Source organism: Terrapene carolina, unplaced genomic scaffold, assembly GCF_002925995.2.
Source record: "Terrapene carolina triunguis isolate 2854851 unplaced genomic scaffold, T_m_triunguis-2.0 Scaffold833, whole genome shotgun sequence".
NCBI classification, from domain to species: Eukaryota; Metazoa; Chordata; order Testudines; family Emydidae; genus Terrapene; species Terrapene triunguis.
This window is the reverse complement of record NW_020665184.1, coordinates 3,860,685-3,886,779: the sequence shown is the minus strand read 5'-3', so window position 1 is coordinate 3,886,779 and position 26,095 is coordinate 3,860,685. Positions and strand designations below refer to the sequence as shown.

The following is a 26,095-nucleotide window of genomic DNA, read 5'->3' as shown; positions in this document are numbered from 1 at the left end:
CGGTATGGGCAAGTTTTACAGGATGCAGACAGGAACTCATCTCAACACTTTAATGTGAATTTTAGCCAAGATTAGTTAGCAAATGAACTCTGGCTCACTTGCCCCTGTGATTGGAGTCCCAATGGCCAACCCATGGTTCAGAACTATTTGGAAATAGAGAACTGGCAGTTTAAAAAAAAAAAAAAAATTACTATTTTTTTCCCCCTCTTGTTTCCATGTTACAAAAATATCTATTCAGTAATGGTGCTGTTAGAGGAACACTTTTGTGTATGGTCTGCAGTAAAAAATATGCTTTCCTTTGTTTTAGTTTCTGGTAAGAATTTGAATGGCTGCTGATTAAAAAATATGCCACAGTGTCCCTTCCTTACGCTCCTTTAGCAGAATTTCCCACTTATGTTTTAATGGAGAGCATCTCTTCAGTTTGCTTTTCATTTTCTTCTTTCTGTGGAACTGGTTTTATTCCATTTTCCGTGACTGAATCTTGGAACGAGAGGCCATTTACACCAAGGAGGGTGAATTATAGAAATCAGAGGAACAGACTTACTAGGTTGAAAGTGAGAGAGTAAAACTAAGTTGAGGACCATGGAACTGCTAGCTATGGGTGGCAAGGCAGTGTTTGCTACATAAATGGTGTTTCACTATGCACATATGCCATTTAAAACCCATTTAAAAGTGGAAAAAAATCTTTGCCCATTCTCTGGAGTTAATGCAGTCTGTGTTGCCCAAGATTTTGTGTCTGAAACTCTTCAGTAAATACGGTACACTGTTTTAAGACTGAATATGTAGTAGGGGAAGTACTGTATCTAGAGGAAATGGTGTAATCCATATCAGTCTGTTACACACTCTCTTTCTTTCTTGCAAAGAATATGCAAAAACATAAGATGCAAAAATTAAGAACTGTTTTCTCTAGGTGATCTGAAAGGAATTCAGGACTACTTCCTGCTGTTGGAAGATGGTTGATTTTTTTTTTCTTTTCTTTTCATAGAATCATAGAAGATTAGGGTTGGAAGAGACCTCAGGAGGTTATCTAGTCCAACTCCCTGCTCAAAGCAGGACCAACCCCAACTAAATCATCCCAGCCAGGGCTTTGTCAAGCCAGACCTTAAAAACCTCTAAGGATGGAGATTCCACCACCTTCCTAGGTAACCCATTCCAGTGCTTCTCCACTCTTCTAGTTAAATAGTTTTTCCTAATATCCAACCTAGACCTCCTGCACGGCAACTTGAGACCATTATTCCTTGTTCTGTCATCTGCCACCACTGAGAACAGCCTAGCTCCATCCTCTTTGGAACCCCCCTTCAGGTAGTTGAAGGCTGCTATCAAATCCCCCTCACTTTTCTTTTCTGCAGACTAAAATAAGTACAGGTCCCTCAGCCTCTTCTCATAAGTCATGTGCCCCAGGCCCCTAATCATTATCGTTGCCCTCTGCTGGACTCTCTCCAATTTGTCCACATCCTTTAGTAGTAGGGGGCCCAAAACTGGATGCAGTATTCCAGACGTGGCCTCATCAGTGCTGAATAGAGGGGAATAATCACTTCCCTCGATCTGCTAGCAATGCTCCTACTAATGCAGCCCAATATGCCATTAGCCTTCTTGGCAACAAGGGCACACTGTTGATTCATATCCAGCTTCTCGTCCACTTTAATCCCCAGGTCCTTTTCTGCAGAACTGCCACCTAGCCAGTTGGTCCCCAGCCTGTAGCAGTGCATGGGATTCTTTCTTCCTAAGTGCAGGACTCTGCACTTGGCCTTGTTGAACCTCATCAGATTTCTTTTGGCCCAATCCTCCAATTTGTTTAGGTCACTCTGGACCTTATCCCTACCCTCCAGCATATCTACCTCTCCCCCTATCTTATTGTCATCCGCGAACTTGCTGAGGGTGCAATCCATCCCATCATCCAGATCATTAATGAAGCTGTTGAACAAAACCGTCCCCAGGACCGACCCCTGGGGCACTCCGCTTGATACCGGCTGCCAACTAGACATCGAGCCGTTGATCACTACCCGTTGAGCCCGACAATCTAGCCAGCTTTCTATCCACTTTATAGCCCATTCATCCAATCCATACTTTAACTTGCTGGCAACAATACTGTGAGAGACCGTATCAAAAGCTTTGCATCTTAATTTACATTGTAAATATCAACACCTCATTTTGATCACTACCCATTGAGCCAATGATCTAGCCAGCTTTCTATCCACCTTAGTCCATTCATCCAATCCATACTTCTTTAACTTGCTGGCAAGAATACTGTGAGAGAATGTATCAAAAGCTTTACTAAAGTCAAGGTATATCACCGCTTTCCCCATATCCACAGAGCCAGTTATCTCATCATAGAAGGCAATCATGTTGGTCAGGCATGACTAGCCCTTGGTGAATCCATGTTCACTGTTCCTGATCACCTTCCTCAACCCAAGTGCTTCAAAATGGATTCCATTAGGACCTGCTCCATGATTTTTCCAGGAACTGAAGTGAGGCTGTAGTCTGTAGTTCCCCAGATTCTCCTTCTTCCCTTTTTAAAAGATGGTCACTATGTCTGCCTTTTTCCAATCCTCCGGTACCTCCCCTGATCGCCACGCGTTTTCTAAGCTAATCGCCAATGGCTCTGCAATCATATCGGTCAACTCCCACAGCACCCTCGGATGCATTGCATCCGGGCCCTTGGTCTTGTGCATGTTCAGCTTTTCTAAATAGTCCTTAACCTGTTCTTTCACCACTGAGCGCTGCTCGCCGCCTCCTCCCCATACTATGCTGCCCAGTGCAGCAGTCTGGGAGCTGACCTTGTCTGTGAAGACCGAGGCAAAAAAAGCATTGAGTACTTCAGCTTTTTCCAACTTTTGCTGGAGTTGTGTAACTTTTCTAAAGTTAAGCAACTGAGGTTTAGTTGATATAATAGAACTATTTTTGATTAAAGCCAATGCTGTTATGTGGAGCCTGATTTATGGTTTATGGAGCAAGGTTTTATGTTAACACCCTGTGTGCATGCCCTTGCTCTACGTTTTTTTTTGCTGGCAAAGGTAGAAAGAATGGGTTCAGGGAGGTGCACTTTGGAGAAGAATTTGACTACATTGGCAGTTTAGAGTAAGATTGTATATTGTCTCTTTTCACTGTCTGCATGGTTTATAGTTTCTATATGGTTTGTAAAATATTGAGACTCAACAAAAGTTAAAGGTTAATTTTTATTATATGTGTGTTTTCAGAATTGTGAATGTTGGCTTATGAATTTCTAATTGTAAGGTAACCTTGATTTTTATTTATATTGTTTCAGTATTTTGTAATCTGTATATATTAAGTGTCCGTGTACTTGTTAATCTGGATCCTGGCTTTGCCTACAGTGAAAGATGGTCCCTTTACCCAATTACTTCATAATTATGGCATCTCTTTCATCTTGAATCTTTGTATAAAAAAAAAATGTCCTTGGTGTGTGAACATTATAGGATATCAAATCTGTGAAGCTGTGCAACCTTCAGTCATTTAACAAAAATTGTCTATCACCTACTGTTCTCTTGAGTCTAAAAAATTGTGATTAACAAGAAAAGAATAGAATTTGAATTAGAAAGAAATGAAAAGTGTTTGCATATGTATATTGCTCAATTGGATGAACGGTCCCGCAAGCTCTTATTTAGAATGGAGATTGCCCCCAATCAGCTGTTGAGACAAAACATAGTTGGGAGAAGGAAATCATTAGTAGCGCTTTTTTTTTAAATAAACATGTTTAAGCAAACTACATATGTAGAAGCATGTAAGTTCATAAACAGCTCTAAAGCTTGGCTCTCTTGCAATTAGTAGAGACTTATGAACAATTCAGACATAAGTATAGGACTGTTTTGGTGGTTTTAGACTATTCACAAAGTAATACCTCTAGGTCTGATTCTAATGGAAATTCAGAGGTGTCAGACTTGGTGACATAAAACAGACTAGGCAAAATTCATCCCTGTTGTACTGACTTCCGTAGAAGTTTGTACTTTTGTGTCATTCTTTTCAGTTACATGTCTAGGAATAAAGCAATTGCCATGGTGGATCAAACCCAGTCCAGTATCCTGTCTCCAACAGTAGCCAGCACCATATGCTTCTGAGAATGGTGAAACCCTGCAGGGGCAAATGGGGGGGTTATCTGTTCCATGACATGCTCAACCTAACCTCTAATAGTTAGAGATTAGCCTAAGACCTGAAGCATGAGGTTTTAAGTCCCTTCCAACAGTATTGTTTTAATGTTAATTACTATAACTCGGTATATTCTTGTTATACAGATAAATGTACAATCTTTCTTTGAATTTTGGTAAATTCTTGGTCTTAGCAGCATCTTGTGAATTTAGAATTTGTCATCTTTCAGCTTCATTAACTGTTCCCTTTTTCTTTGTACGTGAAGACATGACTCTGTTAAAATCTGTGAAGAGAATATAAATAAATCACCAGAGTTAAAGCTGACTTTTTTCCTACTTCAGAAATAACCTGTTGATCCCTGTTTATATTTATCTAGTGTTAAGTATTCGCGGTATTCAGGAGGAAGATCCCCCCGATGCTCAACTAATGAGACTAGATAACATGTTGCTGGCAGAGGGTGTCTCCGGGCCCGAGAAAAGAGGAAGAGGAGGACCTACGACTGTAGCAGCAACATCAGGTGGCTGTCCAAATGACAATAGCATTGAACACTCTGACTACAGGGCCAAGCTGTCACAGATCCGACAGATATACCACTCTGAGCTAGAGAAATATGAACAGGTGATCTTTCTGCATGGAAGAGTTTTTATCTCAATTAAAAAAATAACCATTTTTCCTTTGCTGTTGGTTGTAAGCGCAGAACAGGGAGTATAATCTATTCATATGAATGCAAGAATGGCAAATTCAATTAAAAATCTTTCAGCTCACTATGTTAGAGTAAGACTAAAATGAAAGGACTTTTGACATTCATTAACTTACCTAGTCTGATGTCTAAGATAACTGACAGATTATACTTGTTGCAATACTTTTAAGAGCAAATGGAGGAGTAAAGCTAAACATGAATTAAAATATTCTGGATTTATTCACTTATTGGGGAAATTAAACTGAACTTTAGGGGTACTTTATTGTTTGTTTTTGATTTAATTTATTTTCAGGCATGCAGTGAATTTACCACCCACGTTATGAACCTTCTCAGAGAACAGAGTAGAACAAGGCCAATTTCGCCAAAAGAAATTGAGCGCATGGTGAACATAATCCATGGCAAATTCAGCACTATCCAGATGCAGCTGAAACAGAGCACATGTGAGGCAGTGATGATCTTGCGCTCACGATTTCTTGATGCAAGGTAATAAACAAGCACAACCCAATGGCAACAGCTATTGGCTCTGACCACATTTTCTGATGTGTTTATGTTGCTTGATGCTAGTAATTATAAAAGTTATAATGCCTGCATTTACAACCGTGAACTAGTATAAATATCTTTAAATACACGCCACATGTCGTGTGTTATGAAGTATGCTTAGTTATGATTAATATTACAATCTTTAATAGCTATTAAGTCTGTCTTGCATATTTGCTGAAACAATATAGAGTAGATTTCAGAGGAGATGAGACAAATCCCTGTGGTATGTTCTTTAACACTTTTTTTTAGCAGGAAGAATAACTATTGTGTATTTTTTAGGCGTAAACGGCGTAACTTCAGCAAACAGGCAACAGAAGTACTGAATGAATATTTTTATTCCCACCTGAGTAATCCTTACCCCAGTGAAGAAGCCAAAGAAGAGCTAGCGAAGAAGGGTGGCATCACAGTCTCGCAGGTATACAGTGCTTTATTTGAAATTGCTCTCATTGTAAAGATGCTTTTTTATTTTAATAATGATGTGTGTTTTTTGTAGAATGTCAATAGTCCTCTGTCACTAGGAGACTTGCAGTTAAACTCTTACGGCTCATTGTTACCATCTATTATGGTGAAAGATGCTTTTATGCATCCTAGATTTTGTTAGAAGCTGTATGGCAAATTTTCCCCTCTAACCTTAGTTTAAGCGTTACCTTTGGTGGTAGACTTAATAACTACTAGGAGATAATGATAGTTTGGTCAAGTACTGACAGGGATGTTTTTCTAGGTCTCCAACTGGTTTGGTAACAAGAGAATCCGATACAAAAAAAATATGGGGAAGTTCCAGGAAGAGGCTAACATTTATGCAGCAAAAACAGCAGTGGATGCAACAAATGTGGTGGCCCAAGGTAACCAGGCAAACTCTCCATCAACACCAAATTCTGGTAAGGAAGAACTCCAGTAAGGAAAAGCTGCCCCTAAAAAAGGTATTTCTCATGTTCCTGCTTTGAGAAGCCTCTCTAGTCCAGAGCCAGAGGCTTCTCATTCTTATTGCAAATGGCCCTCCTAGTCTCTATATAGCACACTGTCAGAGCACCACAAAGGATGAGAGCCTGTGTGTGTGTACTGATACTTCCGACTAATCATACAGACATGTTAAAGATACAATTGAAACTTGTTAATTCTCACCTTCCTAATCTGTCCCACATAATTTGTGCATCCCTGACCACATCTGTCTCCTCAGAAAAAAATTAGTAGTGAGTTCTATAGGGAAGCCTCATATTATACTCCTGAGGGCATTATGTACCAAAAAATTAAAAATTCTGCACGCAATATTTTAAAATTCTGCAAATTTTATTTGTCAAATAAATGTGGAAGCTATAGCATGGCATTGGGGAGCACAGGCCACTGGCTGCACAGAGGTGGGAGAGCACTCTGCACCCCACCCCACCCCAGGGACACAGACTCAGCGGTGAGGTTGCACCCAACCCTGACACAGAGCAAGGACTGGGCCTGCCTCAGAAACACCCCAGGGCCCTGCCCCTCCGTGCCAGGTGCACCAGGTGTGGGAAGGCACAATCCAAGTGTGGAGTGGCTTAGTGTGGGGGGTCCAGGTGTGGGTTGAGAGGGTTCTGTGTGGGGCACTGGGTGCGAGCAGCTCAATGGGGGATCTGAGTGTTGGGGGGATTTGGATGCACAGGGGCTTGTTGGGGGGAGTTCTGGGTGAAATGATGATGGGACTTTGCAGGGGGGTTCAGGTGAAGGTGGTTGGGGCTCTGGGGGGGGGAATCTGGGTGTGTGGGGGGGATAGAGCTCAGCAGGGGGGTCTGAGTGTGGAGAGCTCAGTGGGGAGGGGTCCAGATGCTGGGGGAGTGGGGCTCAGTGGGGTGGGGGATCCAGGTGCAGCTGGTTGGGGCTTGGTAGGATGGGGATCTGGGTGCGGGTGGCTCATTTGGGGTGGTCCACGGGCAGGGGGAATGGGGCTTGGCGGGAGGGACTGGATATGAGGGGCTCTGGATGCACAGGGGTTGGGCGGATGTGGGAGCAGCGCCCTGTACAGTGATCCCTCTGTCACGGAGTCCCCGGGCAATGCTCTGGAACTGCTCCCTACAAAGCCAGTCAGGACTCTGGGGAAGTCTCCTCTCTGTGAGCAGACTGTCTTCAGGGCAAGAAGCTCACACGGCTTCACCTTCCTGGGTCTGACCTTGGAGCAGTCAGCATCCTCTACCCCTCCGTGCGCTTCCCACAGCGAGTCCGCCCTGGCGGGGTCCTGGGGAAGCCAGAGGGTCCTGCATCCCCACTTTGCAGTTAGACGTGACTCTTAGCCAGCCAGTAAAACAGAGGTTTATTAGATGACAGGAACGCGGTCTAAAACTGAGCTTGTAGGTACAGAGAACAGGACCCCTCGGCCGGGTCCATTTTGGGGGGCAGTGAGCCAGACACCCACGTCTGCACTTCACTCCTCGTCCCCAGTTAGCTCCAAACTGACTTCCCCTCCAGCCCCTCCTCCTCTGGGCTTTGTCCCTTTCCGGGTCAGGAGGTCACCTGATTCCTTTGTTCTCCAACACCTTTAGCTATCACCTTGCAGGGGGGAAGGGCCCTGGCCATTAGTTGCCAGGAGACAGAGTGTCGGCCATTTATGCACACTGGCCTTTATCCCACCACCTAGAGACTTAAGAAATGTATAGGGGAAACTGAGGTACCCCTACAGTATTTAGAGGAAACATTAAGAACAATCCCACTTCGTCACACCCTCCCCCTGCAGCTGAGGAGCGATGGGTGCAGGAAGCGTGGCGGTGGGGGAGAGTTTGCAGAGCTTCCTACAGCCGGGGGAGAAATCTGGGGGATGGGTCTGACACGGCCCTGAATGCTGTGCAGGGGGAGGACTTCCTCTTCCCAGCCCAGCCGGGACTAGCAGCTGAGCCCGGCACAGAGTGGGAGCCACCAGCCGAGTCTTTCCCAGTCCCGCCCCTTGCCCAACAGTGAATTACCTCTCTGCCGGCTGCCCTGGGCACCTGAAACATACTGCTGGGAAGGGTCACATGACCGCTCTTGTGGCTTCCCTTTGCTTCCCCATCAGAAAGCATTTTTCTGCGGGGGACATTAATTCTGCGAATGTGTAGTGGTGCAGAATTCCCGCAGGAGTAATATTACCAACAGAGATTAACCAAGAACTAAGTATTTATTACTTTAAAAGTTATACTACAGAAGGCTTACTAAGATGTTACAGTACAAAATATTTCATAAATCAAATCTAAGTTAAATGTGTCAGATGGTGATCCGTTATCCTTGGATATTCTGTTTGCTTACTTGGGTAATTTCAGTAGACCAGTGAGACTTCCCATCAGCAATGCACATTAGTGTGGCTTTACTGAAGATTGTCAAAGGAAAAACCTAAAGAAGTGTTTTTACATCAGGGAGTTACCACCACCTCCTTTTAGACAGTGACTAGAGGAGTGGAAAAACTAGATCCATTTTGTAATGTTAGAGGTTTAATTTGGTGGTTTAAAAATAAAAAGACATTACCACTTTCCTCTTTACATGGAAATATGCCCTTTGCAGAGCTGTCACACTATCATGTGACATGAGGGGTTTGTTTTATGGAGGGTTATATCCAGAGCCTAATTGGTAATGAAAGAGGTGCCAGGGCTCAAGCAAAAATTATTATTATTATTATTATTTTTTACATTCATAACTGATGCAGCAAGGCCATAAGTGCCAGGGCTATGAACTGCCAAGTCTTAAGATGCTGGGGCTCAGCCCTGGCACAAATTAAACACTGGTTATATCTCATAGACCCAGGTGTGTGTATCATTCTTCCCATCAATGTGTTATACCTTTGGGACCAGATCTCTTTTTGGCTCTCTTTTTTTTTTTTTTTTTCCCCCCATTGGTAGCTGCCGGTAGGGAATTCCCGGGGTCATGAAGCCAGGGGGGAGGGGACATGGTGGCTTGCATGCCAGCAATCCCTAGCTAGCAGAATGGTTCTTAGGAGAATGCTGCTGTTGGCATGGCTGCTCTGCACTGGGGATGAGTGCAGAACGCATTTGAGGCTCAGTCTCAGAAACATGCATAAAACCACCTTTCTACCTCTTACCTCCACACTTGGGTCTTGCACTGAGTGCTGCTTAGCCAGACCCAAGGATTACCCTTTTAATCTCTGTTCATGTTAATTGGAGTTTTGTTTTGAACACCTATTAACTTAATTACTTAATTTGAATTCTAGGTTGTAGACTAGGGGCCAGATTATGAAAGGTATTTAGGTAACTGAAGATGCAGATAAGTGGCCTATTGGGATTTTCAGAAGCATCCTGATGCTGAACTCCCATTGATTTCAGTGGCAAGTTTGGTAACTGGATGCTTCTGAAAATCCCACCAGGCACCTGTCTACATCTTTAGATGCCTAAATACCTCTAAAAATCTCAAGTGCAGCTCATGTTTAGTAATCGCTGTATCATGTCTTCTTTATAATGGTGTATCCTTAATACTTACCAAACAGGGGAGTGTGTATCATGGACCCAGATGGCTTGTCTTTTGCCAATAAAGACAGTACTTGTATCGGTTTGTTTCTCTTATTTAACCTTTATTCACTTTCTGAAGGCATATACTTGCCCTGGGTATCTTTTGGCAGTGTTTGAAAGTTGCCTTTTTTGTATGTATATTTTTTTTTTTTAAGTTTTCCTTCAAACTTAAGATAACATAATATTTCTGCTTTTGAAGAAAGAGCCAAACAGTTTCTCTGCATTTGGCTAAATTTTATTCTTGCTTTTTTCAGGTTCCTCTGGCTCTTTTAAGATGACAAATTCTGGAGATTCATTTATAAACTTGCAGTCACTGACTTCTTATCAGAGCTCCCCAGTGGGAGCCAATGTGCAGTCACAGGTAGGCGTGTGGGAGAACTGGCACATAGCTTCATCAACAAGGCAAATGTCTCATTTGGTACTGTTCTTCCCTCCTATGTGGATTCAAATTTGTAAAATTAAATAACTGGTTTTGCACATTCAGTATTCACATACTTTAATGAGGATAGAGTAGTGATTCCCACCCCCGCTTCCTAGCTCTCCTCTATTAGAACAGTGCTCTGTTGATTAGATTTCAAGGAATGATTAAAGCTGAACAAAGTTGGGTTTTTTAATGTGGAATTTGGAGGTTGGGGGGAACCCTTCAAGGACCCATTTCTCTTTAACTTTGGATTTATAAACTCTAAACTTGGGGCCTAAATTGATCTAACAGTGATCCCATATATCATAGAATCATAGAAGATTAGAGTTGGAAGAGACCTCAGGAGGTCATCTAGTCCAACCCCCTGCTCAAAGCAGGACCAACCCCAGCTAAATCATCCCCGCCAGGGCTTTGGCAAGCCGGACCTTAAAAACCTCTAAGGATGGAGATTCCACCACCTCCCTGGGTAACCCATTCCAGTGCTTCACCACTCTTCTAGTGAAATAGTTTTTCCTAATATCCAACCTTGACCTCCCGCACAGCAACTTGAGACCATTACTCCTTGTTCTGTCATCTGCCACCACTGAGAACAGCCTAGCTCCATCCTCTTTGGAACCCCCCTTCAGGTAGTTGAAGGCTGCTATCAAATCCCCCTCAGTTTTCTATTCTGCAGACTAAAATAAATCTAGTTCCCTCAGCCTCTCCTCATAAGTCATGTACCCCAGCCTCCTAATAATTTTTGTTCCCCTCCGCTGGACTCTCTCCGATGTGTCCACATCCTTTCTGTAGTGGGGGGCCCAAAACTGGATGCAATACTCCAGACGTGGCCTCACTAGTGCCGAATAGAGGGGTATAATCACTTCCCTCGATCTGCTGGCAATGCTCTTACTAATGCAGCCCAATATGCCATTAGCCTTCTTGGCAACAAGGGCACACTGCTGACTCATATCCAGCTTCTCGTTGACTGTAATCCCAAGGTTCTTTGCTGCAGAACTGCCGCTTAGCCAGTCGTTCCCCTGCCTGTAGCGGTGCATGGAATTCTTTCTTCCTAAGTGCAGGATTCTGCACTTGTCCTTGTTGAACCTCATCAGATTTCTTTTGGCCCAATCTTCCAATTTGTCTAGGTCACTCTGGACCTTATCCCTACCCTCCAGCATATCTACCTCTCCCCCCATCTTATTGTCATCCGCGAACTTGCTGAGGGTGCAATCCATCCCATCATCCAGATCATTAATGAAGCTGTTGAACAAAACCGTCCCCAGGACCGACCCCTGGGGCACTCCGCTTGATACCGGCTGCCAACTAGACATCGAGCTGTTGATCACTACCCATTGAGCCTGACAATCTAGCCAGCTTTCTATCCACCTTATAGTCCATTCATCCAATCCATACTTTAGCTTGCTGGCAACAATAATGTGGGAGACCGTATCAAAAGCTTTGCATCTTAATTTACATTGTAAATATCAACATTTTCTCATTTTAAAGTGAGTCTTGCTTCATACTTTTAAGGAAAGTTTGACCTGTTAACAATATTTTAAAATGTTTAAGTTTTTTTTTTAATTTAAATGGAATAATTAGCAATATTATGTAAGCTACATAAGAACTTCTTTATCTCTTTAATAGAGGCTATATGCCCTAGTGGGCTGGGAGCCAGGTTGTAATGCCATCGGAACTGGTGACTCGCTGATCGTGAGCTACTCAGATAATCCAACTGATAATATGAGCAGCAGTCAGGAAGTCTACCTTAAACCACCATAAGTTTAGACTTTTCATTTAATTTTGTTAAGAAATATTTTTGCCTTTTAAAAAAAACAACACAAAAACCTGTTATCCCCAAATAGGAGGGAAGAGAACCATGAAGGCAATTCCCTTCATACAAGAAAACCACTTGAGAGGTGCAAGTTAAAACTGTTTGGCCCTCTGCATCTTTCCTTGCCACATGCTCTAGGCATTAGAATGCCGTGTTACAACCACACGGCTTCATTTCTTATCGGATCATTTCCCTTGTTAATCCCATCCCATATGTGCTCTTGTTACAGATGGATTCCTTACATCATGTCATACACCAGACAGGAAGATATGACACCATTGTGGGGAATCCTTTGTATACGACGCAGCGCATTGATGTAAGGAGCTTGATTTCACTTTCAGTAGATAAGTGAATTAGCATGAATTAGAGAATGCATTTCTTATATTATACACGGCTCCTGTGTCTTAACATAGTTGTAAATTACTGTTTGTTTATAAAAAGGTGATTTCCAGAACCTAGTGGTCTTCTGCTATTCCTGCTCTACCCCCAGACACTAAGGGCTTGGCTACATTTGCGAGTTACAGTGCATTAAAGCAGCCCCGGGTGCACTAGCTCACTACCCATCCACACTGGCAAGGCACGTAGAGCGCTCTGACTCCGCGGCTACAGCGCTACTGGTACTCCACCTCGGCAAGTGGAATAACGTTTGCTGCGCCCCCACTGGAGCACTGCGGCGCCAGTGTGGATGAGTGTTGCATTACTGCGCTCTGATCAGCCTCCGGAAACGTCCCATAATCCCCTTAAGTCAAGTGGCCACTCTTGCCATTGTTTTGAACTCGCTGTAGGAATGCGGATATGCCGTTTGAAAGCTCCGTTTCTGACAGCCGGCTGCTTATCTGCTCCGAGCCAAAACAACCATTAGTGTGGAATGCTGGGGCGGGGGGGAGGGGAGGAGGTCTGCTGCTGTCTGAACTTACAAGACAGCATGCTGACATGCTCTCGGCCCCCCAAAAACCCACTCTCTCCCCCCACATACACACACAACACACTCCCTGTCGCACTCCACCCCACCACCACCCCCATTTGAAAAGCACGTTGCAGTCACTTGCATGCTGGGATAGCTGCCCATAATGCACCGCTGCAAGTGCCGCAAATGTTGCCACGCCAGTGCGCAAGCAGCTGTCAGTGTGGACAGACTGCAGCGCTTTCCCTACTGCGCTCTCTGAAAGCGGGTTTAACTCGCAGCACTCTACATCTGCAAGTGTAGCCATGCCCAAAATGATTGCCTGTGTAGCTAGAGGGACTAGCTAGCCTCTTTGAGTTACTCCAATGGAAAGGCTATTGTCTCAGCCAGAGATCTGCAAAGTGTGGGGCGTGCCCCACCACGGGAGTGTAGAGGGATGTCTGGGTGGGGTGTGGTAGGGCCCTGGCCAGTCTCCATGGGGGCAGGAAGGGAGTATCACCCAGCTCCTCCCTGGCCCCAGCTCTGCTCTGGTCCTGTACCCAGCTGCGTCCCTGACCCCCAGTGCTGTGCCTGGCCCCGTCCCCAACCTCAGTGTGGCTCCAATCCTGGGCCCGCACCAGCCCCCAGCCATGGCTGTGGCTCCGTTCCTGGCCTGGGGATGAGGCTGGGGGCAAAGCTAGGGATGGACCCATACCTGGCCGCAGGCCCAGATGCCGGCCCCTGCCTCTACCCCTGTCTCTTCCACCACCCCACCCCCGAGCCCCAGTCCTGCTCCCAGCCCCGGCTCGGTGGGTGGGGTGGGGGGATGACACTCAAAAGTTTGGGGACCACTGGACTAAGCTTTAAAAAATATCCAGTGGGCTATAAATAGGTTGACCAGATGTCCCGTTTTTAAAGGGACAGTCCCGTTTTTTGGGACTTTTTCTTATATAGGTGTCTATTACCCCCCATCCCCTGTCCTGTTTTTTCACAGTTGCTATCTGGTCACCCTAGCTATAAAGGAAATGGCATGCTGAGACCCCACTCAGTCTAGCACTAGCATTTTCCTTGGCTTATGCGAAATTCTTATCTGAAACACACTGCTTTACAAGCACAACAAACTTCATATCTGTTTCAGGCTAGCTAATGACCTGTAAATGTTATAGATTCTCCTGTTTTTGTTTTAAATTGTGCTTGGAATGTTCTTTACTGGGGGTGGGAGAAGGGGCCTTATGTGGCAAAGAGGTTAATGCACCCATCTTTCACTTCTGGAGATGCAGTTAAAATCTAGGCATAGGTCACCAGTGAGATTTTGGTGCGTCATGTCCTAGTCTCAGATTCATGCATATTACAATCTCTATCTGGAATAGAAGAGCAGCTGGTGTGATGCAGGTGATGAGGTAACTCGCACAGAAGAGGTGTGTGTAGGAGGAGCTTTTGTAGCACATGTGTGCACTGAGCCCTGTTCTAATTGTTTAATTCCTTACCTTCATAAGCACAAAACTGTTCTATTGAAATGTGGAAATAAGATAACTAAAATGCTTTATCTTTTGGATGCAAGTAACATCTTAAGGATTTAATGACAATAGATTTATCCCCCATTCAGGCTAATGGCAGCTGGCAGGACGCTACCACCCCTTCATCAATTACTTCACCTGCTGGAGACCCTGGAAGTGTTAATTCGGATGCGTCTAATTAAGTTTTTAGGACCTATTGATGAGAGGAAAGAGGTCATTAGTGTAACTTGTCAATGTTGCTCTCTTGCCAATACTATTGTTTATACAACTTGACACACAGCTAATTACCTCAGAAAAACCCTGGAACCAATAGAAGATTGTGATCACAGTGATACCTCTCTACCTCTCAGCATGACACGGTTGAGTTCTTTTTACTTCTGCCCATTGGGATGTGAAATTGTTTTAAAAGAACTTGCTTCATTTTCCTAACCAAATTCATTTTTTAAATATCAATTTTATGGTAAGAATCTGAAAGTATCTCTTCTAAGACTTGGCATTTGTCTCAGATTTTCCAGTTAAAGTTGACTTATTTTAATTTCCATAAGATTTTTTTTTACTATGAAATTTCTGTTCTAGTTGATAGTTACTAACAATTAAACCCCCTGTATTGTAATTGTACGCGTTCTCTGTATTGTAATTTTGTATAGGAAAACAAGCTTTTCTTTTCTTTACTCAAATTCATTCTGAACTAATTAACCAGAACAGAACATTGCTTTACCAAAACTTTCATTGGACTTTGCTATTGAATAGGAACTTCCATCTTTTGTGTCATTTCATGTAGTTCTAATTTAATGTCTAGTGTAAACTCAGACTTCCCTGTGAATAGATTTTGTGCATTTATGAAAATGTTAATACAAAGTCCTCATTTTCAGTTGAAATTTTATCAAAGATAATAAACTTCCAAAGCCTTTTTCCTTCCTGCCTTTTCATGAGCCTCCCCTTATCCTTATGGACTTGCTGGTTAGTAGCAGCTTAGTGCAGCCATTTTGACAGTGCAGAAATCTCACTATATATGAATGCAAAAACAACCCATGCACCATTACTCAAAACAGCATTTGCTAAAACGACCTGTTACATCTGCCAGGGTACAATCCGGATCGTAGGACAGCTGTGCCCCCTTAATTCTCCAGTCTGATGTACACTATGCCCTGCTTTGCTGTGTGAGCTGCCACTCTGCCCACTTACCCCAGCCTTTAGCACCCCCAGACCTATACCAGAGTGTTATGCCCAGCCACTCTTGAATTATATATGGGCAACACCTGCATATCCCTAGTCCCAGCCTTGCACCCCAGAAATGTACCATCTTATACTATTTGGTTACTGAGCAATACAAGCTCATAAAGTCTGTCATTTTAACCTGGAAAGAGATTTCCCAATCACTTCAATCAACCACACTGTTTTAGATAAAATATTAAAACAAATTTATTAACTATAAAAATATAGATTTCAGTGATTATAGGTGATAGAGGCATAGAAAACCAGAATTGATTACAAAAGAAATAAAAGACAAAATTGCAAGCCAATTCCTACACTTTTTCATGATAAATAAGAGAAATCCTTTTGCTTTCAAAACTTACGCAAATCTTTCAGCTGTCCATGCTAACTGGACAGTCTTCCAGTCAGGACCATGCCCCTCTCTCACAGTTCACTGATGAGTCTTTTTGTCTTCCAGACAATCTTGCTTCCTTGAGTACAGAGGGAGAAGGAGAGGCCCCATAGTGATGTCACTGTCCCTTATTTATACACTCTGTTGGGGTGCAGACAATGAATTCATAGTGTCTGTCAGGTGGATTGCAAATGTATTACTCACACCTCTTGTGCACCTGAGGCTTCACATGTATGGCTTTTGTTTACTGTTCTTGTTACTTCTGAGGGGCTGGTCTGTGGGTGTTTCCCAGACCCACAGGTTTCAGTAACAAGCATATGGCAAAATCAGAATTCCATATACAATGATGATACACACATTTTAACAGTATCAGAGGGGTAGCCGTGTTAGTCTGAATCTGTAAAAAGCAACAGAGGGTCCTGTGGCACCTTTAAGACTAACAGAAGTATTGGGAGCATAAGCTTTCGTGGGTAAGAACCTCACTTCTTCAGATGCAAGATGTCTTTTTACAGAATGTAATATGAAAGATAGCAAAGAATGTGTAGGGGACTAATGAAGGCTTCTAAAAATCTGTTGGGGAAAATCAAATAAATTTATTTAATCAGTGTTTCTTTTAGGAGATACGTACATCTGGATAATGAACATATCTTATTATAATACCTAGTTTTTTAATTTGGAAACTTAAACATGGACAAATTGGATAAATCGTGACAGAGCCTGTCCTGTTAAGGAAAAAGCTAATATATTTTTCACTGCCATTCTGCACCCTATCTCCAGTAGTATTGGAGCTCTTTGCTGTTTTTGGGTTATATAACTTAAGGGGTTGCCAACCCTACAGGATTGTCCTAGAATCTGCAGGAATTAAAGACTGGCATGTGATGAAACCTCCAGGAATATGTCTAACCAAAATTGACAACCGTGTTTGTGTATACACATTAAATACCCTTAAAACATTTGATTTAGCCCTCCAAAAATGACTGCATTAGTGTCTTATATTGTGCTTAAACTTTACAAAATGTAAACTGCCTTTTTAAAGAGAAAGTATCATTATTCCCATATAGAGAAACTGAGGCCAAAACATAAGTGACTTATCAAACTAACACAGTAGGGACTTTTAGGATAGGATAACATCCTATGGGCCTACATGTTCATAATCAGTATGTCTAGTCAGTCCATTTTTGGCTATTTTGTTATACATAGCATGAGGAGAGAGCCTTAGGGCCTATGGGTCTGGTAACAGCATGCCTGGCCGGCTCAGGTTCTGACCGACGACCTCTCACAAGGATTTCTATGTAAAGAATCATTACAGATTCGCCTTTGCAACCTCTCCTCTGTGCCTCTCGTCTCGCTGCTGGCCCTACAACCCTGGCTCCTTTTCCACGATGCTGCCCCTCCCCCCCCAAAAAAACTACACTTCCCAGCACCCACCGCGATATCGGCTATAGGCCCTGCCTAGTATATCTCCCAGAAGCCCTTGCAGCGGGTGAACGTTGGCGGCGCCCTAGCCCCGCGCATAAATTAGTCTTTCCCGTGGTTCCGCGGTGCGTACAGGAGGGTGTTGCGCGTGCGCCGCCCCGTGGCCCGACTCCCGCCCAGAACTACAGGTCCCGACAGGCTCTGCGGTTGTGGCGGGGCGGCCGCCGGGTTGTTTGAGTGAGGGCAGAAGGCGGCAGGGATGGAGGCGAAGCCGGAGGACTCTGGGCGGGGCCGGTGAGTGGGGTGCGGCGGCCTCCCCCACCGCAGTGTAACCCCCGGGGGGTGGCGGCCGCGGTGTCCCCCGTCTTCCCTTCCGCGGGCCCCCGCCGAGCTAACCGCCTATCCCCGCCCCGGGGTCACCCCGCCGCTGCGCGCGGTGCTGCCCCTCGCTGGATGGGGTGTAACCCCTCCCCCTCCTCCACTGGGGCCCGGGTCCCCCAGGGCGACGGGCCTCAGGCCCCCGAGCTGCCCGGCGGGGCGGCGCCCCGTGCCCGGCATCCCGCACTGTGACACGACATGTGTCCTGGAGTAACAGGGCAGAGAAGCCTCGTGTGGCCACAGCAGTCAGGAGCGTGGGCCAGGTTGTTACCCCCTGTGTGTTTGGTGTTGCAGGACCGAAGAGGCCTGGCTACAGGAAACGCAGCTGCAGGTGAGGAGTCGGACTGTGCCCCTGCCCCAGCTTTAAGATGGATTTTGGTTATATCTTTGTACAGCAGTAGTGCCTAGAAGCCCCTGTCTGGGATTAGGGCCCCTATGTGCTAGGTTCTGCACAGAGACATGGAATAAAAGACAGCCCCTGTCCCAGAGAGCTTGCAGCTTAAGCCATGGGCTCTTGGTCTGGACGTCACAGCCCATAAAGGGGTTGCAAACAGGGTATCAAGGAGTCAGAGTCATCCTGTGCTTCACGTATTGCTAGGTAGGAAAGGTGGAGCATCACTGGTCTAAGCAAATGAGACGAGATGTCAACAGTTGGGGGATGTGGAGAAGGACAAGTTGGCACTGAACTGATCATGTTGCGCATAATAAGCAGCAGTTGCAGCATACCAGCTGCCTAGCCATTGTCAATGGGCTTTGAGATTGATTGTTGGGGAAAGAAATAATTTGATTATGCATCTTTTTAAGCTTTAGAGGATCAGCCACGCAGGCATCCTGCCTATTCAACTCTTCCCACCCCTTGTGTCCACATGGATTTCTGTTTTTTAGAACTAAAATATGGAAAATGTTTATTTCTCAGAATCCCCTCCAACAGAACCTCCCCGGTGTTGAAGATGGAAAGAACGGCGGTGGGACACAAGGTAAGGTATTATTTCAAAGAACTAATTATTAGTTCCCTGTGTAAATGATAGTGATGTGACACATTCTCAGCAGCCGAGTTAGTTTGGTTTCTAGAGCTGCTTCATACGCAGGGATAATCACAGCATTCACATTAGCTATGAGCAGAGTGTGAGGGGCTTTGCAGTATTAGATTGCAAATCCAGATGTGAGATTGCTTACGGAGCCAGATTGGGAAAGCACAGTCGTCCTTCATCTCTACAGTCCTGTTCTTCCTCCCTTCCTGGATTCTGCAGAGGCTGGATCTAAAGATGAATTGAAGGAGCGGATGGTAACAGGGGGCTCAAATGGTCCACACTTTTACTCTGTGGCAGTTCCATGAAAAAGGTAACACAGCCATCAGATTGTAATATCTTTCAGTCACTGCCACCCTGGGCTGGGTTTGAAACAGTGATGCATAGGTGAAATGCCCTATATTCCCATTCCAAATCCCATGAGAGGTCATTCCCTCCACTTTAGTGTTTCAGTGGATTTTATCTGATATGTGTATTTCTTCTAGAACGTGACCCCAGTGAGGAGAAAGTGGAGCCTGAACACTTTTCAGAGCCAAACAAAGTTATTAGTCCTGGGCCTGGAAACAAGGCTAATGTGAGAGCAAGTCCCAATGACAAAGTCAGAGCGGCTACCAGGAAAAGGTCTTGTCCTAGCCCCAGCCCCAAGAAAGCTGCCCGGAGTCCCAGTCCCAAGAGGATATCTCCCTGGAGAGGTAGTCCCAGGAAAGGCCTCACTTCAAGTTCATTTAACTTGTCCCCAAGGGCACTTGCCATTAGCTCACAAATCACACGTCGCTCCTGGTCTCGCTCCAGTCTGAAGGGAACCAACCGCCGGAAGTCGCTGCCTCCTTTCCATCAGGATGTCACTGGTAGGTGCCATGTACTTCCTTGTGATTAAACTATGCTGAGATCCTTGTGTGAGAATTCTGGACAAGTGGAACTCTGACTTCATGGGTGCAATGTGAAAGGCACCAATGCAATGATTGGGCCCAGACTTGGCTGCAGTTAGGGCTATGTTTGGCAACTTTCTCTGAGTACAGCACTGAATGAGACCTGGCAATTTTGACTTTAAAATGGATGTTTAGACCATGAGTGCTGCAATGGTCCAGTTTAAGCTAAAGGGCTATTTATAGCTCTGTCAGGTGTCCTTGCCCAAAAGAAGATGGTGACATGAACACCAGCTAGCATGAACAGCTCAGAAATGTGTGTGCATATAACATACAATGAGTACAAAGGTTGTAAGGGTGAGGAGCAGCATCTGGCTGAGGGCAAAGCACTACTTCTGCTTAATAAAAATCTGGAGTACCTCATCAGACCTTTTACTGTAGAAGTTGGAAGCTCCTATCCAGGAGCATGTTCCATGCAGGCAGCCCAGAGACCGAGTTATATATTTGATTCTCCATAACCCTTTTCTTTTATCTTTTATTTTACAAAGCAGTTCCTTAGTTCTGTAGTGTGTGAGATTCATCCACTAGAGCATGCATAGAAAGGAACCTCCCAGCCCCAGATTGATGGACCCTCCTCCAGTGCAGAAGTAAATGCTGGACTCAGCATTAGGGAGTTAACAGCTCTCTTAATGGCTGCTTGAGTTAAAAAGGAACTTCTATGTTAAAGTTTTCATTACCCTTCTGACATGCAACATGTAGCATCTGATTTGTTACCTCCCCGTTTAGCACTTGAGATTGCCTCTTCTGGCAATGAAGTTGCTGGATAGACTGTCCCCACTCTTGTGTGTATATGCATCAGTATTTACAGTGTCCAGCTCAGGGACATTTCAGCTGCTCACAGTTTGAGGTAAACTTGTCTTTTTAAATGTGTTTGTGTTTAACTTTTAGAGCTGAGCAAATCAATCAGCCTTGATTTGCCTGAGACTGACAGGCTTTCCATGCTCCTGCTGTCTAGTTTCCAGGTGAGGTCCTAGGTCCCTGAAGGAACCTTTTTGCTAAAAACAAATTATTTGTGTATTATTCTGCTTCTTATACTTCATTTTTCTTGGTGGGTTTTAATCTGTAAATAAGTAATGAAGTGTGGTGAGGTGGTCTAGCAAGAGGCAGGACTCCTGAGTTCTAGTCCCAGCTGAATCCCTCCATGGGCAAGGAGAGGTCACTCCACTTCCCTATCCCTTGGTTTCCTTTTCTGTAAAATGGGGGAATAAACTCCATAAAAGTGTTGAGAAGGTTAACTGATTGCAAACACTTTGAAAATGATACAAAAGCTAAGCTTTACAGTTTATAAACTGATGTAACTGTGAAACAAGTGAGAGAGATTAAATAGTTTGTAGAATTTAGGCTGTGGCACATTTTACTTTGTCATACCAACTAAGAGGTATTAACTTTGGATTGATTTTATACATATTGGAGCCCTATAGAAAATAAAATGTTTCTATCAAAAGACAAATTGCCAGAAAATTTTCAGGTGCAGTAAGCTTTGTGATTTTTGGTTTGTAGGATTTTATAATTTCACTCCTAGCAAGATACTGTTTCCTGCTGCGTAATACCACAGGCATTTGACTGAGCAATGCTGAAAGCTTTTCTCTAGTTTTGGCTGCACACTGACGTCAATGCCCGGTGTTCAGTCTTTAAAACAGAGCGAGTGCAAAAAAGACACTTTTGTCGTGCTTTCCGTTGTTTGTAATAAGCTTGAAAGAGAAAACCTGCTGAGATTCTATAATCATCATCCTGTTGCACTTGGCAAAACTTTGATAACTGCTTCTCCCCACTGGATGGTCTAATGAAAAGCAGCCCAGTGTCAGATGGGACATTTTGAATAGTCTAAAAAAAGAAAAACAAAACAAATACCTCACTCTCTTCTCTGTTCTCCCAGTTCTCTGCCCAGAAGCTTCAGCACTTCTTGAAGCAGACTGATGGCTTCAGCCCTGAGGCTTTTAAAGCAAATGGTGGGTCCCCATGTGATATATTTAATGAAAGGGTAATGCTATACATCAGGGGTCGGCAACCTTTCAGAAGTGGTGTGCCGAGTCTTCATTTATTCACTCTAATTTAAGGTTTCGCGTGCCAGTAATACATTTTAACATTTTTAGAAGGTCTCTTTCTATAAGTCCATAATATATAACCAAACTATTGTTGTATGTAAAGTAAATAAGGTTTTTAAAATGTTTAAGAAGCTTCCTTTAAAATTAAATTAAAATGCAGAGTCCCTCAGACTGGTGGCCAGGACTCGGGCAATGTGAGTGCCACTGAAAATCAGCTCGCGTGCCGTCTTCGGCACGTGTGCCATAGGTTGCCTACCCCTGCTATACATTGAGGAGAGTAATAATCTATCTCTAGCTCTCAATTTGCACAGGGGAAGGGTCACTCAATTTCCACTCCAGAGGGAACCAAATGTCTTGGGGAAGTAGGAGCTTGAGCAGCCAAAAAAATCCCTTTAAATTGGTGCTTCTAATAACAGCCTATGCATCATCAGTGGTGCCAAGAGAATGCCCAAAGTAAGCTTTGATCACGTATATTCTCTCTCCGCCAAAGCTAGCGTGACTGGTATCTGAAATGTCTTCTGTTAGGGAATTGAACTGGTTATGCTGTAAAAACAGGGTTCATGGGTTACATAACATCTTGGCGTGTGAGCCCCGAGTACTACTGTTCCATGTATTTTACTTTAGTGTGAGTTAGTTCTGCAGAGAGCAGGTACTGTCTGCTGTTTAACTACTTCACTTTGTTTTATTGTTGTCTTGTCCCCACCTCCAGTGAATTCAGTTTCAGAAGAGCTGATGCGTTGTACAGAGAGACTGAAACTAGATGGAACGCTAAAGAAATGTACAGAAGAGTTGAAAGGGTAATGACTCCCTGTGGTCACACAGTGTTGTTGCAACATGTCATGGAGCTGGAGTTTGCTATTCCTGTCCCAGTGCCTGACTGATTATCTTACATTGCAATTCATGAAACTTGTCAAGATTCATATTGCAGACACTGGAGACAGTAATGACCTATTGCAGGCTCTTAGTGTCTGATATTGGGTACAACTTATAATGAGGGTCGGCAGGATAAAATGCCACAATTCTTGCTTGCAGAACTTACATTGGAACTTGGCGTTTGTGAGTGCTAAGAGTCCACATATTAGACAAATGTGCTATACAGGGCTGTGTCAGCTATAGATGTGAAAAATTTGGAAAGTGTATTTAATGTCTTTAATGCTAATGACTCTAAAGGAGAATGTTCATCTTAATAGTCATGGCACCAAAGTGTCTACTTTAGTGCTTGGCACATCAGCAGGAGTTTTCTTGTTTACATTTATATCCTAGAATAACCAAAAATTTGAATGAAGTATAATACACTGCATTTACACAGAGGCGCTGCACAAACACTAAACAATCATAACAATCCTGCGTGGTGTAGATAGTGCCCATAAACACCTCCTTAAAATCTCTCTGATCTTGTACTTCTCTGTTTTAGTATTTTATCAGACCCTGTGCTCAATGCGTCATTGACCCAGATGAAGGAATATATAAACAGGTAAGAATAACTGAGCCTAGGCCTGGTTTCGTATGGCTGAATGGTCAGAGTTGGACCTTTTCTCATAGTTCTTGGTGTTATCAGCAATGATTCAAGCATCTGAAATGGGGACAGGACACTATGTGAAGAGACATTGGGCAACCTCTAAGCCTGCCTTTGTAAGTCCTAGAATTGGACCACGAGCAGGGCATGAATTGCAAGCAACTTCTGCTTTGGAGGTAATCACTAGCATTCGCATGACACAGAAATCTGAGAGCCTGGCTCTGCTGTGATGTAACTCCACTTAAGTCAGAACTTGTTTATTTCATGGCTGAATTTGTCCCCATTGTGCATTTGTATATCTGTCTCTTGTAAATCAGAAAGCAAAATTCAGGCCCAGAGTAAAAGCTAGGGTTCTGGTGTAATTTCTATAGGCCCCTTACATTAGTGAAGCCCAAGGGAGGTAATTCCTCTCCCAAAGTATGTAGTAACGCTCTTTCATCTGTTCATTCATTCTAAAGGTTTACTACAGAGTCTCAAACTTGGGATCAGCTTTTACTGAGTTTCCAGAAAAGTGCAGAAGAAATGTCCAGGTTAGATTATTATCCTTTTTCTGTCTGTCCTTTTCAGCCAAAAATTAGATTTAATATTGAGAATCTAATAGTGCTAGTCATTGGTTAATGTGATCCTCTATTGTATTTAATTCCAGTCCTCTAGAACCCAAATTGTTTATGTTAAGACTTCAGCACTTTGTGATCAGTTGTCAATCAGGTGTTCTTTCCATTCATAGTTTAATTTAAATATCATCAGCCCACAGTTGCATAATGAAGCAGCAGCAAAGGTCATACCAGTAATTCCGGTTGTTAATCATGCTGTCAGTCCTGAAGAACACATGGAAGATAATATGTTAAAGGAATTAAGTCTTGTTTAAAAATACTCAGCAAAGGACTCTGAAATGAAAAGTACACTCAGGTCCTGTCATTGGAGATGTGGTAAATTATGGAAACTTGTTTAATTAGGATGTGTAGCCAGGAACTGATTTTCTGACAGTATTTGTGATGTTTTAAAATTTCTTTTAATGGGTCACTTTGGAGATCTTGTGGCAGATGACAGAAATGCAAATAATCTGCTTCTAGCCATATCTATGCTAGGTTGCATTGGAAAGTGGGTACTCCCCATGTGCAGTGGTTATATGTGTACCATGCTTTTTGTTTTCAAGACAACTGGAGCAGTGCAAGACGAATGAAGTGCAAGTGGAGCCTGCTAGTTATCTCGGAGCATCACAGGCCAAAGTTCTCAGTAGCAAGCCTAACTATCAGAAAATACTAGATAGCCAGGGTGAGGTCTTTGACTGCATGGAGCTCGTGGTGAGTTATAGGGTCTGAAATGCACTAAAGAGTTTAAAAATCATTAATGGTGCAAACACAGAAGTGTTAGCTGACCTGTTGTGTCTGAATCATTCGTCTTTAGAAGATATCAGACTATGCAAGACCCACTAATTAGTTTGTTTACCTTAGAGAAGTGATTCTCTTCTCTACGCCAATGAGGAATTGACACAGTGAGGTCACTGAACATAGTACATTGTTTAATAAATGTTTTCCCGCAATGAACACAAGGAATCTGCTATCGTATTTCAATATCATTCTACAGTCCAAACCTGCATTACAGGTTATGAAAGGGAAATAAATGGAAATTTCTAATGAAATCATCACCAAATGCTTTGGTTTGGCATTTGCTTTATTCACCCAGTTCATTAAATTGCCAAAGAGTTTTCTCTTTTATCTTCTGAGTTTCCCTGAAAACTTTTTTTTGTTTTATTTTGCAGCTGGATGAACTGCAGCAGGCAGTGAAGTTGTTGCAGGCTTTCATAGAAGACAGTACACAGTACCTCCGGAATCTGTCAGAGCAACTTGGTAAGCCATCCAGCCATCAGACAGTAAATGCTTCCTATCCGTTAAATACAGAACCTTTGTGGTTAACCAATAAAACCCAGAAGGCTGTAGAGGGAGATGGATTAATTTTTGTTCTCTTCCTCTCACCCCTAAATCGCTTTGGCAGTACCTTGACAAGCTGTCATTAGAAGAGTTGTTTTTTGTTTTTGTTTTTGTTTTTTTAAAATGATACTGTTTGCTTCACACTGTACTTGTTAGACCACTCTAGGAAGCATTAAAAATCTATTGAGGGAAAAATGACATTGAGTGCAAGTTACCTTAAAAAGGGTTTATTGTTTATTTTATACTTAAGCTCTTACTCCACCCTCTTCATTGCTGACGTTCTGCCTATGTATACAGTTCATTCTAGTATATTACACAAGGAAATCCTGGATTCCTATAGGTGTTGAGGACATTTTACTGAATATTGTATTGTGAGAGACCATAGTATATAACAGGGGTCTCAAACTCAAATGACCACGAGGGCCACATGAGGACTAGTGCATTGACCCGAAGGCCTTATCACTGACACCCCCCACTCGCTGCCTCTGGCCCCGCCCCCACTCCACCCCTTCCATTAGGCCCCGCCCCTGCCCCACCTCTTCCCACCCCTTCCCTGCCCCATTCCAACCCCTTCCCCGAAGTCTCCACCCTAACGTTGCCCCCAGGGGGTGCAGGAGGTGTGCAGGGTGCAGCAGGGGGCTCAGGGCAGAGAGTTGGTGTGTGGGGTGCAAGAGGGTGAGGGGTGCGGCAGGGGGCTCAGGGCAGGGAGTTGGGGTGCAGAAGGGGTGCGGGATGCGGCAGGGGGCTCAGGGCAGGGAGTTGGGGTGCAGAAGGGGTGTGGGATGTGGCAGGGGGCTCAAGGCAGGGGGTTGGGGTGCAGGAG

At 43.9% G+C, this 26,095-nt stretch overlaps 2 protein-coding genes across 2 annotated transcripts in view; both read left to right on the top strand.

Moving 5' to 3' along the window:
* Positions 1-15,343, top strand: part of PBX4 (PBX homeobox 4) — a 28,891-nt gene extending 13,548 nt beyond the window's left edge. Inside the window, exons 3-9 of the mRNA XM_024212539.3 lie at positions 4,478-4,719; positions 5,094-5,284; positions 5,621-5,756; positions 6,063-6,219; positions 10,050-10,156; positions 12,256-12,342; positions 14,516-15,343. Coding sequence (XP_024068307.1) covers positions 4,478-4,719; positions 5,094-5,284; positions 5,621-5,756; positions 6,063-6,219; positions 10,050-10,156; positions 12,256-12,342; positions 14,516-14,608 — 1,013 coding nt within the window. The 3' untranslated portion in view covers positions 14,609-15,343. The remainder of the gene's footprint in view (positions 1-4,477; positions 4,720-5,093; positions 5,285-5,620; positions 5,757-6,062; positions 6,220-10,049; positions 10,157-12,255; positions 12,343-14,515) is intronic.
* Positions 15,344-17,664: 2,321 nt separating this feature from the next.
* Positions 17,665-26,095, top strand: part of DSN1 (DSN1 component of MIS12 kinetochore complex) — a 10,069-nt gene continuing 1,638 nt past the window's right edge. Inside the window, exons 1-11 of the mRNA XM_024212548.2 lie at positions 17,665-17,742; positions 18,121-18,157; positions 18,743-18,803; positions 19,340-19,702; positions 20,669-20,742; positions 21,657-21,729; positions 22,535-22,622; positions 23,240-23,299; positions 23,800-23,871; positions 24,498-24,645; positions 25,104-25,191. Of these exons, the coding sequence (XP_024068316.1) occupies positions 17,708-17,742; positions 18,121-18,157; positions 18,743-18,803; positions 19,340-19,702; positions 20,669-20,742; positions 21,657-21,729; positions 22,535-22,622; positions 23,240-23,299; positions 23,800-23,871; positions 24,498-24,645; positions 25,104-25,191 (1,099 nt within the window). The 5' untranslated portion in view covers positions 17,665-17,707. The remainder of the gene's footprint in view (positions 17,743-18,120; positions 18,158-18,742; positions 18,804-19,339; positions 19,703-20,668; positions 20,743-21,656; positions 21,730-22,534; positions 22,623-23,239; positions 23,300-23,799; positions 23,872-24,497; positions 24,646-25,103; positions 25,192-26,095) is intronic.